Source organism: Equus przewalskii, chromosome 18 (genome assembly GCF_037783145.1).
Source record: "Equus przewalskii isolate Varuska chromosome 18, EquPr2, whole genome shotgun sequence".
In the NCBI taxonomy this organism is placed as follows: domain Eukaryota; kingdom Metazoa; phylum Chordata; class Mammalia; order Perissodactyla; family Equidae; genus Equus; species Equus przewalskii.
The window spans coordinates 50273791-50288572 of record NC_091848.1 but is presented as its reverse complement, the minus strand read 5'-3'; the positions used below and the strand labels follow the sequence as shown (position 1 = coordinate 50288572).

The window sequence follows — 14782 nt, the reverse complement described above, 5'->3', positions numbered from 1 at the left end:
TTGTAAAAGGGACATTCTTGTCATATGTCACGTATGCTCTTTGTTCTAAGATGGTAAATAAGCACTCTGCACACCCCATTTCTTCAGAGTTCTCCTTCCTTGGGGAAGGTAGTTTCTCCTGCGCTATAATGCTCAAACTGACTCATATAGTAAAACTCACCCCAATTTTGATGTATGGGTTGATTATGGATTATTTGTGTCAACAGTGCCATACTGTGAGGCATGACATCTGGCTTACTTAGTGACTGTCCCAAGGGGCCAAGTGCACAGCCAGGAAGAGCACAGCAGTTAAAGCCCCACGGGGAAAACTTTGACCAAGGGAGAAAACCTTTAGATGAATTCGTTTTGCTCTCTTCCTCTGACGGATTGTGCTGAAGTGTGGTGGTTCTCTAGAGGATGCCTGGAGATGGTCCCTGTGACTGAGCCAGGGGCTCTGTTTTCTGTTCTAAAGCATGGCGAGCAAGGCAACCACCACTTACTATCTGCTTGCTTTCTTCCTTGTCTCACTTCCCCTTTTCCTCCACTCTGCTGCCCTGCACATCTGCAGCTCCCCAAAGATGTATCAGCATCTGCTTTTAGCCTGGTTTCCAAACCAACCAACCAAGAACCACTTCCCCTCCCCCCCAAAACAGAGCCTGAAGCAAAGACAGTACCCCTAGAGACTGAAAGTTTCAACCCAACATATGAATCCTCAAGGGGCAGATTTTCACTGTAAAATATCTGGGGAGATTATTTTGAGTAAAGAGAGAGTAATCCTAAAATTGTTCTTTTGTTCCTTTTTCTCTCTAAACAAAGTCAATCCTATTAAAATCTAGGTGGATGCTAAGGAGAAATCCCTAGGATGCTACAGAGTTTTCCCTTTGTTATGACTTCTTTCACAAACTGGCTCAGCGCCTTGAGCACTGCGGAGAGGCACTGAATTTAAAAACAATGCAGAGGAGAAGGCAGTGCCCTGGAAGCTGCTTTTCCTGAAGGAACGCATAACGTCGACTGGCATGATGCCAGCGATGTGAAATATTCTTGTTTTTCAGAAAAGAGAATTGACTTGCCATGTGGCTCTGGTCATATCTAGGCCAGAAGCTATGAGGCTGGGACCAGTCTTGAGTGTTACTGACGTGCACGCTGGGGGACCTGACACCAGTGAAGTTTGTCATCGTTGTCACAGTTAGCGCTGATGGCTGCACTCAAGTTAGTCTGTAGTTATTAAAATGGATACAGGGGTAGCTGTCTGTCCTCTTTACTTTATGCTTGTGGAATAGCCTCAATTTTCTCTTCCGTCTGATTAGTCTCAGCATCTGGATTTCCTTTTGCCATGTTCCATTACAGAGGCTGCCTCCCTGCTTTTCTCCCCCACATCTGGAATCCAGCCAAAATGTACCAGAACAAGATGCTGCTAACATTTGGGCCCTTCTAAAGGGTGTTGATTGCAACTTGGGTAACTTCAGTTTAATCCAAGGTGGAAGATTTCTGCTGCTTTGGGGGAAGAAAATAAGTGTCTAAAAATAAAGCTTAGGCATAAAAATAGGGCCAAATACTCATTAACTGCCTCACTTTGCTGAATGCTGAAATTATTTCAACAGTGCTAAATCAAGCATTTGTGTAGAAGAGGTTATTTTTTTTATTCATAGTACTTTATCTTAGATGATAAATGGGTTACTGTAATTTGTCGTCTTATTCAAAAGATGTGAATAGTCTCATGGACCTAATTTTCGGCTCCTGCTCATGCTGACCCTTGAATTGGAGCTCTTGTGTCACAAGCCTTTTGGAATGTATGTTGTCAGGTATTCTGGGAGAGACTGAAGGGGCAGGCAGGACCCGGAGCCAGGGTACACAAGCTTGGTAGGCAAGGGTTAAAAATTTGGATCTGAGTGTGGTGGGAAGCCACTGGGGAGATTTAATTAGGAGAATGTCACAGAATGATTTTTATTTAAAACATGTGAATCTTGGCTGCTGTATTGACAGTGGATTATAAGGAGGCAAGATGATAAGAGGCAAAGGTAACCAGCCAGATGTGGGTTTTAGACGTCCAGGTAAGGGATGGCAGTGATTTTGGAGTAGGATGGTAATGGTAGAGTTGAAGAAAAGTACACAAATAATGGAGCTTTATCTAATCCATTAACGAAAAAGACCCGTTAATGGATTAGATATGGAACATGAGGGAAAGGAAGAATCAAGGCTGATTTCTAAGTTTCAGGTCTAAACTGGAGGATTTGGTATCAGTTATTGAGATGAAGACTGAAGGAGGAATAGGGTCATTTTTGTTGTCTTGTCTTATTTGGAGTGGGGCAGGGAGCAATGGTAAAGGGAATGAGGTGGAAACGAAGGGCTCAGGCTAATTCTGTGATGACTATAAGGCATCTCGTGAACAGGTCAAATGGGCTGTGGAATATACCATCTTGATTCAGTAGGTAAGTTTGAGAATCCTTGGTGTACAGGTGGCATTCAGAGCCCTGGAATAGAGGAACTCACCTAGGGAAAGAGAATAGAGAAAATATAAGAGAACATTCTATATTTGCACATAAATAGGGCAAGCAGAGGATGAGGCCCATTAAAGGACTAATAAGGAGCAGCAGTGAGGAAGGAAAACTAGCAGGATGTGATGGTCCAGAAAGCAAGAGAAGAATCCTCCACGAGCAAGGTAACGGCCAATTGTGTTGAAGGCTGCCTTGAGATTGAATAAGATGAAGACAAATGGTATCCACTATTTTTGGCAACATGGAAATTCTTGGTGACACTGGCAAGGGCAGTATGACAGGTCATGCAGACAGGAGCCCAGAGTGGATTGAAGGGAGGTTGTAAAGGGGAAATGGGGGTGATTATTCTGACAATTATTCCAAGAAGTTAGTAGAACTGAGAAATAGGTTGATAGCTTATTAAGTGTCAGAAGACAATATTGTTTTTTCTCATGTTCATAAGGTGGGAGATATCGGAGCATTTGTGCTCATGGGATTGATCAAGTAAAAGAACCTGATGATACAGCAGAGAGGGGATATAATTTCAGGGACAAATTTCTTAAATGCAATAAAAAAAAAATGTGGGATGCAGAGTAAAAGTGAAGAGTTTGGCTCTGGGTAAGAGCAGAAGGAGAGGCTGAAAGAGTGGACACGGCTGTTAATGGGTTGGTTGAAATGGTGGTAAGGAAATAAGGGAGTATTCATAATTGATTGTACTACTTAATGAACCAGGAGCATCAGCCAAAAGGGATTTGGGAGAGGAGGATGTTGTAAGTTTCAAGAAAAGGTAGCAAATATCTGAGTCATTATGGGGCAAGCAAGGTGAACGTATAGAAGGACAGTAGACATGGGTTGTCCCAAGGTTGCATGAATAAGCTGGATGTGAGTTAATTTTTGCTTGGAAAGACCCTGTACTTAAATCATAAGGTTTTTTTAAATTAAAGTTTATTTTTTGCCTATAAAGGTAAAAAACATTATTACATATTTACGTATGTTCATAGTGGAAAATGAGTTTAACGATTACTTATGATCTTACTATTTGGAGATAATCATTGACGTATCTTCTTTCATACTCTATACATAGAAATACATCTATAGGAAAAAATACATGTCTTATCCTCATAACTGATACTATTTACAAGTTTTCACTTCGCCAAACATTTTAGTTAATGCTCTGAGAAAGATGGAAGCTATTGGAGAGACGACTTTGTCATGTTGCAAATGTTTTCCGTATTTATTTGTATTTCAATGTTTGTTTTTGTTCTTTTTTCCAATTTTTATGTAGACATATCTGTCATAGAAAACGTGTGGTCATGTTAAAAAGGCCTTCTTCCGAAGTTGTATATTCGATTACTTTTTCTAGTATTTAAAATGTAAAAGTGAAATTATAAATTATTAGTCTACCAGATTTTATTTTGATAAGGTGTGATAAAATAATCTAATTTTATTTTTTGTAGTGCTTTTAATTATTCTTAAATCTCATATCCTACAACAAGTTTAGAACACAAACTTATAATAGTAGAGCTACCAAATAATTTCTTTAAAATTTTCTTTTAGAGATTTTTATAACTAATTACACACTATTCTTTAAAAAGCCTATTTTTTAGGGGCCGGCCCCATGGTGCAGCAGTTAAGTTCGTACATTCTGCTTCAGTAGCCTGGGGTTCACTGGTTCAGATTCCGGGTGCGGACATGGCACCACTTGGCACACCATGCTGTGGCAGGCGTCCCACATATAAAGCAGAGGAAGATGGGCATGGATGTTAGTTCAGGGCCAGCCTCCCTCAGAAAAAAGAGGAGGATTGGCAGCAGATGTTAGTTCAGGGCTAATCGCCCTCAAAAAAAAAAAAAAAAAGCCTACTTTTTAAAGAATAAAAATAATCTATAATTCCACCAAGAGAGAAAATCAGTTTTATTTTACTTACTTGAAATTATGTGTATACGTTTTGCCATCTAGATTTTCTCACCTTTTTTAGCTTTTGAAACAGTCTTTGTGACCATGATTTTAATGCTTGCCTTATGATTTGCACTATTATTGGACATTTAAGAATATGTTTCCAGGTTTAAATTGTTTTATTATGTGTGAGTACAAATAACACCGCAGTTAACATCATTGGCATTTAATATTTAATTGAATTTGTTTGGGGTATATTTACTCTAAGAGCAATACATGTCCACTGTAGAAATCTTTAAAAATAACAGACAGAAACTATTATCCAGAGAACCACTATTGAATGCATGCCAAATCTTTATTCATTCAACAGCCATTTTCCAGTACCTATTGTATAGCAGGCACTGCTTGAGATGTGCAACTTGCTCTTTAGAGCTAACATCCCAGTGAATATTTAGTGACATCACATCAGTCTCCTATGTGCAGAAATGTGTGTGCTTTTTTTTCATTCTTTTTTTTCTAAGTAATTTTATTGAGATCATAATGGTTTATAACACTGTGTAATTTTGGGTGTACATTCTTGTTTATCAGTTTCTGAATACACTTCCTTGTGCTCCTTCTAGCATTTTCATCCATCACCAGACATATGCACCCCTTTGCCCCTTTCCCCCACTCCCTACCCTCTTCCCCTCTGGTAGTCACTAGTCTGTTCTCTTTATCCATGTTATTTGTTATCTTCTACATATCAGTGAAATCATGTGGTGGTCTTTCTCTGTCTGGCTTATTTCACTTAACATCATACCCTCAGGGTATGATCCATGTTGTTGCAAATGGGACGATTTTGTCTTTTTATGGCTGAGTAGTATTCCATTGTGTATATATGTTCCACATCTTCTTTATCCATTCATCAGTTCATGGGCACTTCAGTTGCTTCCACACCTTGGCTATTGTGAATAATGCTGCAATGAACATAGGGGTGCATAAGTCTCTTTGGATCATTGATTTCAAGTTCTTTAGATAAATACTCAGTAGTGGGATGGCTGGGTCATATGGTATATTTCTATTTTTAATTTTTTGAGAAATCTCCATACTGTTTTTCATAGTGGCTGCACCGGTTTGCATTCCCACTAGCAGTGTATGAGCATTCCTTTTTCTCCACATCCTCTCCAACACTTGTTGTTTGTCTTGGTAAGTATAGCCATTCTGACTGGTGTGAGGTTATGTCTTATTGTAGTTTTGACTTGCATTTCCCTGATTATTAGCGATGGTGAACATCTTTTCATGTGTCTGTTGACCATCTGTATATCTTCTTTGGAAAAATGTCTGTTCACATCCTCTGCTCATTTTTTGATCAGGTTGTTTGGTTTTGTTGTTGTTGTTGAGTTGTATGAGTTCTTTATATATTTTAGAGATCAACCCTTTGTCCGATAAAAAGATTTGCAAATATTTTCTCCCAGTTGGTGGGTTGTCTTTTCGTTTCGTTCATGGTTTCCTTTGCTTTGCAGAAGCTTTTTAGTCTGATGTAGTACCATTGTTTAACTTTTTCTTTTGTTTTTCTTGCCCAAGTAGATGTATTTGAAAAGATGTTGCTAAGACCAATGCCAAAGAGGATACTGCATATATTTACTTCTAGGAGTTTTATGGTTTCAGGTCTTACATTCAAATCTTTAATCCATTTGAGTTAATTTTTGTGTATGGTGCAAGATAATGGTCTACTTTCATTCTTTTGCATGTGTCTGTCCAGTTTTCCCAACACCATTCATTGAAGAGACTTTCCTTTCTCCATTGTATGTTCTTGGCTGCTTTGTTGAAGATTAACTGTCCATAGATGTGTGGTTTTACTTCTGGACTTTCAAATCTGTTCTATTGATCTGTTTGTCTGTTTTTGTGCAAGTACCATGCTGTTTTGATTACTACAGCTTTGAGGTATGTTTTAAAGTGAAGGATTGTGATGCCTCCAGCTTTGTTCTGTTTTCTCAGGATCACTTTGGCTATTCAGGGTCTTTTGTTGTTCCACATAAATTTTTGGATTCTTTGTTCTACTTCTGTGAAGAATATCATTGGGATTCTGATTGGGATTGCCTTGAATCTGTAGATTGCATTAGGTAGTATGGACATTTTAACTATATTTATTCTTCTGACTCATGAGCATGGAATATCTTTCCATTTCTTTATGTCTTCTTGAAATTCTTTCAGTAATGTCTTATAGTTTTCAGTGTACAGGTCTTTCACCTCTGGTTAAGTTTATTCCTAGATATTCTATTCTTTTTGTTGCAATTGTAAATGGGATTGTATTCTTAATTTCCCTTTCTGCTACTTCATTGTTAGTGTATAGAAATGTAACTGATTTTTAAAAATTGACTTGTACCCTGCAACTTTGCTGTAGTAGTTGATTATTTCTAATAGTCTTCTGGTAGATTCTTTAGGGTTTTCTATATATAAAGAACCATGTCATCTGTCAACAGCAAGAGTTTCACTTCTTCCTTTCCAATTTGGATCCCTATCATTTCTTTTTCTTGCCTAATTGCTCTGGCCAAAACCTCCAGTACTATGTCAAATAGGTGTGGTGAGAGAGGGCACCCTTGCCTTGTTCCTGTTCTCTGATGGTTTTCAGTTTTTCACCATTAAGTATGACGTTGGCTGTGGGTTTGTTATATATGGCCTTTATTATGTTGAGGTTCTTTCCTTTTGTACCCATTTTATTGGGAGTTTTTATCATAAATGGATGTTAGATCTTGTCAAATGCTTTTTCTGCATCTATTGAGATGACCATGTGGTTTTTATTCTTCATTTTGTTAATGTGGTGTATCACATTGTTTTATTTGCGGATGTTGAACCATCCCTGCATCCCTGGAATAAATCCCACTTGACTGTGGTGTAGGATCCTTTTAATGTATTGCTGTATTCGGTTTGCCAATATTTTGTTGAAGATTTTTGCATCTATGTTCATCAGCGATATTGGCCTGCAATTTTCCTTCTTTGTGATGTCCTTACCTGCTTTTGGGATCAGGGTGATGTTGGCCTCATAGAATGAGTTAGGAAGCACTCCATTTTCTTCAATGTTTTGGAATAGTTTGAGAAGGATATGTATTAATTCTTCTTTGAATGTTTGGTAGAATTCTCCAGAGAAGCCATCCAGTCCTGGACTTTTGTTTCTTGAGAGGTTTTTGATTACTGTTTCAATCTCTTTACTTGTGATTTGTCTATTCAGATTCTCTATTTCTTCTTGATTCAGTTTTTGGGGGTTGTTTGAGTCTAAGAATTCATCCATTTCTTCTAGGTTATCCACTTAGTGGGCGTATAGTTTTTCATAGTGTTCTCTTATAATCCTTTGTATTTCTGCAGTGTCTGTTGTAATTTCTCCTCTTTCATTTCTAATTTTATTTATTTGAGACTTCTCTCATTTTTTCTTGGTGAGTCTGGCTAAGGGTTTGTCAATTTTATTTATCTTCTCAAAGAACCAGCTCTTAGTTTCATTAATCCTTTCTACTATTTTTTTAATCTCTCATTTATTTCTGCTCTGGTTTTTATTATTTCCCTCCTTCTACTGACTTTGGGCTTTGTTTGTCCTTCTTTTTCTGGCTCTGTTAGGTGCATTTTAAGATTACTTATTTGAGATTTTCCTTGCTTGCTGAGGTCAGTCTTTATTGCTATGAATTTCCCTCTTACGATCACTTTTGCAGTATCCCATAAGAGTTGGCATGTTGTATTTTCATTTTCATTTGTCTCCAAGTATTTTTTAATTTCCCTTTTGATTTCCCATTGATCCGATTGTTGTTCAATAGCATGTTGTTCAATATTCTCCACATATTTCTGACTTTCCCAGTTTTTTTCTTGTGGTTAATTTCTAGCTTCATAGCATTGTGGTTGGAAAAGATGGTGGAGATGATTTCAATCTTCTTAAATTTATCGAGGCTCACCTTGTTTCTCAACATATGGTCTCTCTTTGAGAATGATCCACGTGCACTTGAGAAGAATGTATATTCTGCTGTTTTTGGATGGAATACTCTCTATATCTATTAAGTCCATCTGATTATTTCGTTTAAATCAACTATTTCCTTGTTGACTTTTTGTCTGGATGATCTGTCCATTGATGTAAGTAGGGTGTTGAGGTCCCCTACTATTATTGTGTTGCTGTTAAATTCTCTCTATAGGTCTGTTAATAATTGCTTTATGTACTTTGGTGCCCCTGTGTTAGGTGCGTGTATATTAATCAGTGTTATGTTCTCTTGGTGGAATGTCCCTTTTATCATTATATACTGCCTTCTTTGTCTCTCATTGTCTTTTTTAACTTGAAGTCTACTTTATCGAAGTATGGCAACACCTACTTTCTTTTCTTTGCCGTTAGCTTGGAGTATTGTCTTCCATCCCTTCACTCTAAGCCTATGTTTGTCTTTAGAACTGAGATGTGTTTCCTGGAGGGAGCATATTTTTGGGTCTTATTTTTTAGTGCATCCAGCTACTCTGGGTCTTTTGATTGGAGAATTCAATCCATTTATATCTAGAGTGATTATTAATATGCGAGGGCTTAATATTGCCTTTTTATCCCTTGTTTTCTGGTTGGTTTCTGTTTTCACTTTTTCTCTTCCTTTGTATTTCTGATTGCCATTTCATTTTGGTGGTTTTCTGAGGGGGTTTTATCAGTTTTCTCTCTTTTTTTGAGTTGTGGCTCTGCTCTGATTTTGTGTTTACTGATTACCGAGAGGATTATATGAAAGATCTTGTAGATGAGATAGTCCATTTTCTCATAGCCTCTTATCTCCATTAACCTAAGCAGCTTCTTTCCCTTTCCTCTCCTATTCTGAGTAATTGTTGTCACAAATTGTTCTGTTTTAATGTTGTGAGTTTGTGATTGAGTTGAAATTTTAATCATTACTTTTGATGCTTTCTTCTCCTTTAAGTTGTAACTGAGTCTTTGCCTTCCTGTTCTGGTAGAGAGCTGCAGTTTTCTGATTATGTTTGTCTATTTATCTCCTTGATCAGAGATTTGTAGACCTTTGCCTTTCTGTTTCCAGTGTGAGGGCATCTTTAATTATGTCTTATAGGGGAGGTCTAGTGGTGATGGAGGTCCCTTGGCTTTTGTTTATCTGGGAAAGCATTTGTTTCTCCATTGTATCTTTTGCCGGATAGAGTATTCTTGGCTGAAAGTTTTTTTTCTTTCAGTATTTTGAATATATCATTCCACTCTCTCCTAGCCTGTAGGGTTTCTGCTAAGAAATCTGCCGACAGCCTGATAGGGTTTCTTTTGTAGGTTGCTTTCTTCTGCCTTGCTGCTCTTAGTATTTTTTCTTGGTCATTGACTTTTGCCATTTGTACTATTGTTTGCCTTGGAGAAGGTCTTTTAGCATTGATGTGATTCAGCGTTCTATTAGCTTCCTGTATTTGTAAATCTGGAAACATCCCAAGGTTTTGGAAGTTCTCAGCTTATTTCTTTGAACAGGCTCTCTGCTCCTTTCTCCTTCACTTCCCCCTCTGGAATACCTACAATCCTTATGTTGCTTTTCCTAAGTGAGTCAGATATTTCCTGAAGAATTCTTTCATTTTTTAAAAAAAATCTTAGTTCTATCTCCTCCTCCAGGTGTAGAATGTCTATATATTTATCCTCTAACTTATTTATTCTTCTCTCCATAATAGCAGTTCTATTTCTTAAGGCTTCTAGATTATTTTTTATTCCATTAATTGTGTTTTTCACATCCAAGATTTCTGCTTGATTTCTTTTTTATAGTTTCAATATCTTTGGTGAAGAGATTCATTTTATTTCTGAGCTTATTAATTTGTCTTTCTGAGTTCTCTTGTAAATTGCTGAGTTTCTTTATGACAGCTATTTTGAATTCTCTGTCATTTAGGTTGTAAATTTCTGCATCTTCAGGATTGGTTTCTGGAGAATTGTCATTTTCCTTCTGGTCTGAATTGTTGCTGCAGTTTCTCATGGTGTTTGACAAACTAAACTTTTATCAGGGCATTTGTGGTAGTTGCAGATTCCACCTGTTATCACTTGGGGGAAGCAGGAGCAGAGTTTCTGGTCCCACCCCATCTGCTGCAAGCCATGGGGGTAGTATGGGTGCTTGCCCAGGCCTAGGGAATGTCCAGTCGCTTGTGTGGACTGTGCTTGGTAGATGGGGCTTACTTGCTGGACTGAGATAGGGCCACTCCTTGGTGCCACAGGGGAACAGTGGGCTCCCCCTCCCTATGGGAAAGTGGGCCAACGTCTGCTTCTGCCTCTTCCCATGGCCACCTAGGACTTGCTCCCTCCCTCGGGGCTCAGCAGCACTATGGGTGCCTACGCAGGCCTGAAGTGTACCTGCCCCAGTGTGTAGATCTGCTGGGGCATCTGCTTGCAGTCAGGGCTGCTCTACTTGGTGGGTAGGGCTTCCTTGCAGGGACCAAGCTAGGGCTGCTCCTTGGCGCCGCAGGTGCATGGTGGGCTCCCCCTCCCTGCTTGGAAATTGATCATGAGTGGGCTAATGGCTTCCACTGCCTCTTCCCACAGTCACTGTGGGACACATTCCCTCCTATGGGGCTCAGTGGCACTATAGATGACTGTGCAGGCTTCGAGTGTGCTTGCCCAGCATTCAGATCTGCTGCAGCCTGAAATGTGTGTGTTTTTAAAATGGGATTATGTACTTAAAAGTTGCATTGTAATTTGATTTTTTTCTCCTATAACTTTAAGAACTTCTCTCCATACCATTGAACCATCTTTTACAATATCATCTTTAATGGCCACAGAAGAATTAGTCATATGGATGTGCTATAGTTTTTAACTAATCCTCTACAGTCAGACACTTTGATTCTTTCTTTTCTAATTCCTGTTTGCCCTTAAAATCTATAACATGAACTCTTTGCTTCTCTTTGATAGTATAATTAGCATGACCTCCCCAAGACATGAGGGCAGAGGCAGTGCTGTCTTTCTTCCTCATTCTTGCACCATCTCTGAGTGGATTTCCAGGTAAGTTTCTTTATAATATACCCAAGTATTAGTTATTTGTATCAATAGAGAGGAACATGAGCACGCAGTGCACAGTGGCATAGCATTGTGAACTTTTCTAGAAGATCAGTTGATGAGAAGCGGGAAATAGACTGGAAGTCTCCATGAAGATTAAAAATCATATTTTCTCCTGTCTACTCAATTAAGACTCTTTCTAATCTGCTATCTGCTACCAGATATAAAATCCCTGGAAAGGCAAGTTTGATTGATTGGTTGATTGATGTTTTTTTTAAGTGTAAGCTTGGTACTTACTCAACACAGAAGGCATTATCAGCTTCTCTAGGACCTGTGATAGGCATTGTGAATTATTCAGTGAAATATTAGAGGGTTTAGTAGAGCAATTAGGAACATTGATAAAACCACTCCTTTCTTTACCACCTTTCCATGTCTCTCTCTCAGAGATGTAAGACCACATCTCTCTAGCTCTCTGTACATAAATAAACTAAATCTCTCTGAGAGAAGTGGGACATGGCAGAGTGGAGGGAATCTCAGAGGAGGAAGCAGAGGAAAAAGACTTTATGACAGGGCCACATGAACGGCCAATTCTGCCATCTTGGGTGGCCTTGGCCAAGGTCCAAAGGAGTTTACTCCATTGTCTGTAAGATAAGATCTACTATCTTAGAATCCATAGATAGGGTATAAGATCTACTTAAAATGTTTTATGAGTTGGTCAAAGAAACTGGATACTGCCTTCAATGATTATGAAATGGCTAAATATATTTTCTTTGCAAATTTTCTTTATTATGATGAATTCATTTGCTTTTTAAAATCAACTTCTGAAGTTGACAATAAAAAATACATGCACACGCACACATAAACCAAGAGGATTGGACTTCTGTTTATATCTAGAATAATATTCCTTCACTATGTTTTCATTGATTCATAGGATTTACTGAGACTGATCCCAAAGCCAAAACAAATGGATTACTTTATCACTTCATGTCTCCTTTTGCACTCTCCCTGCTGATGTCCTTTCCTGCTTGAGACTAAGGTCTGGATATTTCTAACAGATTCCTGAACTCAGCATTGTCTTCTACATGCTCCAAGTATTTCCTGACCCAACCAGCTGAGTTTGTTGTGTTCTTTTAGGGCCTGCTAGCTCTAGCTAGCTGGATAAACTAATTTGTTATTGTTATAGTAGGTGTTAAAAGTGAATGTGTTCAGGGAATAAAAATCAGCAGGGAATCTTTCATATACATAATATACATAATTTTAAGCCCCATAGCGGGCCAGGATCAGAGGAGACCTGAAAACTATTGATCGAATGGGTGGCAAACTAGTGTTTTTATGTTTTAAGCTATTGCCAATTCTCATAGTTACAATGAATCAAACGCATTCAATGAAAATTGCAGCAACTCAAGCATAGAGCTTCATGGTTTGTTTCTAGTAATCAGACTAGCGAGGGCTCTTGATGTCATGGTCTGTTAGCGATCAGGCTGCTGACCTGGGATAGTCCTGCGGTAACTCTTGATGAGCACCTGTCACTAATTCTCTTAATAACTTCTTTGCTCTTGATTTTTGGTACATTCTTTTCAGATTTCTTCAGTTATCTGAGTGCTCCGAGTGAGGAAGAAGTCATTGGAAGACTCGATGAGGATGTGATTCTCCCTTGCTCATTTAAGAATGGGTCTGAGGTTGTAATTCACTGGAAGAATCAAGAAACCCACACTATTTACTCATACTTCAAAGGCAGTGACCATTTGGAAAAGCAAGATCCCAGGTACACAAACAGGACATCCCTCTTCCATGCTGAAATTCACAATGGGAATGCCTCCCTATCTATTAGAATATTAAGGCTTCTGGATGAAGGAATTTATATCTGCTATGTGGGAACAGCGTCTGGAAAAACCACAAAGAAAGTGGTATTAAAGGTGGGAGGTAAGTGTGCATGTAGAATTTTATAAATCAGCAATAGTATCATTCCATGTTTTTCTAAAATGTCTTTTACTTAACATGCTATAGGCTTCCTTCCAAGTCAATTCATATGAATCTACCTCATTATTTTTAATGCATAGTATCTCATAGTGTAGACATGCTATAATTGATATACCCAAGCCCCACTGGTGGATATTCAGATATTTCCAGCATTTTACATTACAAAAAACGTTGTGATGGACATCCTTATATTTAACACTGGGAAATGATCTGAAAGGGCAGTATCAGAAGATTTTAATATGTTACTGCCACCAGCAGCATAATAGTATCCATTTTCCCCTAGTCTTATTAGCACCTAATGTTATCAATCTTGAAAATTTCTTGGATTATAATTAGTCTTTGGGTGGTGAACAAGATATAATCTACACAGAATTCGAAATATATTACGATGTACACCTGAAATTTATATAATGTTATAAACCATATAAAGCAGCAATGCTGCTGCAATAAAATAAACTAAAAAAAATTTCTGCCTATATGATGGCTAAAAAAATATTGAATTATTGATTTAAATTACATTTTTCTGTTTTCTAAATGAAAATTTTACTATTACATGCATTCCTGTTGTCTGTATTAACTTTATTTATGAGGGGAGGGGTATTTTCTAAGGGGTTGTTTGGTCCAGCACTGGTTCCATCTCCCTCTGCCCCATTTAGTGCTTCAGACCTTGACTCAGAAATTTAAGAATTATGTGTACACAAAGAGTCAGAAAGGCGCACAGTCAGGACCTGAAGAGTTCAGAAAGCTGCCTGAGCTCTAGTGTACACAGACTTTGATGCCCACATTTTGGTTGTTCAGGAAGGCCGTTAGATTTCTTTCTAGAATTCTTTTCAGTGAACTGAGATTGCCAGTTGCTATGTATCCATGAATGTTCTTTTTTCTCTTGTGGATAACTATACAGTATCTTAAGTTTCTACAGAGTTTTTGCTTTGTTTTTCCTTTGAGTAACTGCCAGGTTTTGCTCATAAAGCTTAGCTTTTTATTTCATGGGTATTAAAATAATGTGTTCTACACAGATGGCCTAAAAAGAAGCTAATAATGACGGTTCTTCATGTGACCTCCTTTCTCTTCCATAGCTTTTGTCACACCTGTGATGAAGTATGAAAAGAGGAACATGACCAGCTTCTTAACATGCAGTGTGCGAAGTTACCCTCATCCAAGTATCACATGGCAAGGGGACGAGACACCTATCTCTGAAAGCACTCTGGAAGAAATCGAGTCTTCGGGGTGTTTTCATATTTACAGTACAGTGACTATTACAGGATCAAATTCATCTTATGAATGTGCTATTGAAAATTCATTGCTGAAGCAAACATGGACAGGACAATGGACAGTGAAAGGTGGGCTCTGTAGGACTTTCTGGGTACATGAGCTGTCAGAGGTTCGGGGGAATGGGGATTGATTTATAGGGAAAGGAAGAGAAGAGAGAGAAAATCCATCTGTGGCAGTTAGAAGACAGACTGGAATCCCAGGTCTAATAGTTACTGGCTGGATTCCCTTAAGCAATCGTTTTTACTT

At 38.3% G+C, this 14782-nt stretch overlaps 1 protein-coding gene across 15 annotated transcripts in view; it reads left to right on the top strand.

Annotated features, from left to right (window-relative positions):
- HHLA2 (HHLA2 member of B7 family) overlaps nucleotides 1–14782 on the top strand; it is a 97029-nt gene that overhangs the window by 53583 nt on the left and 28664 nt on the right. For 13 of the 15 annotated variants that reach the window (XM_070582801.1, XM_070582800.1, XM_070582799.1 and 10 more), the window contains 3 exons: nucleotides 11201–11290; nucleotides 12866–13207; nucleotides 14341–14604. In XM_070582801.1, coding sequence (XP_070438902.1) covers nucleotides 11227–11290; nucleotides 12866–13207; nucleotides 14341–14604 — 670 coding nt within the window. In that variant the 5' untranslated portion in view covers nucleotides 11201–11226. Of the gene's footprint in view, nucleotides 1–5447; nucleotides 5533–11200; nucleotides 11291–12865; nucleotides 13208–14340; nucleotides 14605–14782 lie in introns of those variants that run through there. The other 2 variants (XM_070582806.1, XM_070582811.1) reach the window with 2 other exon arrangements.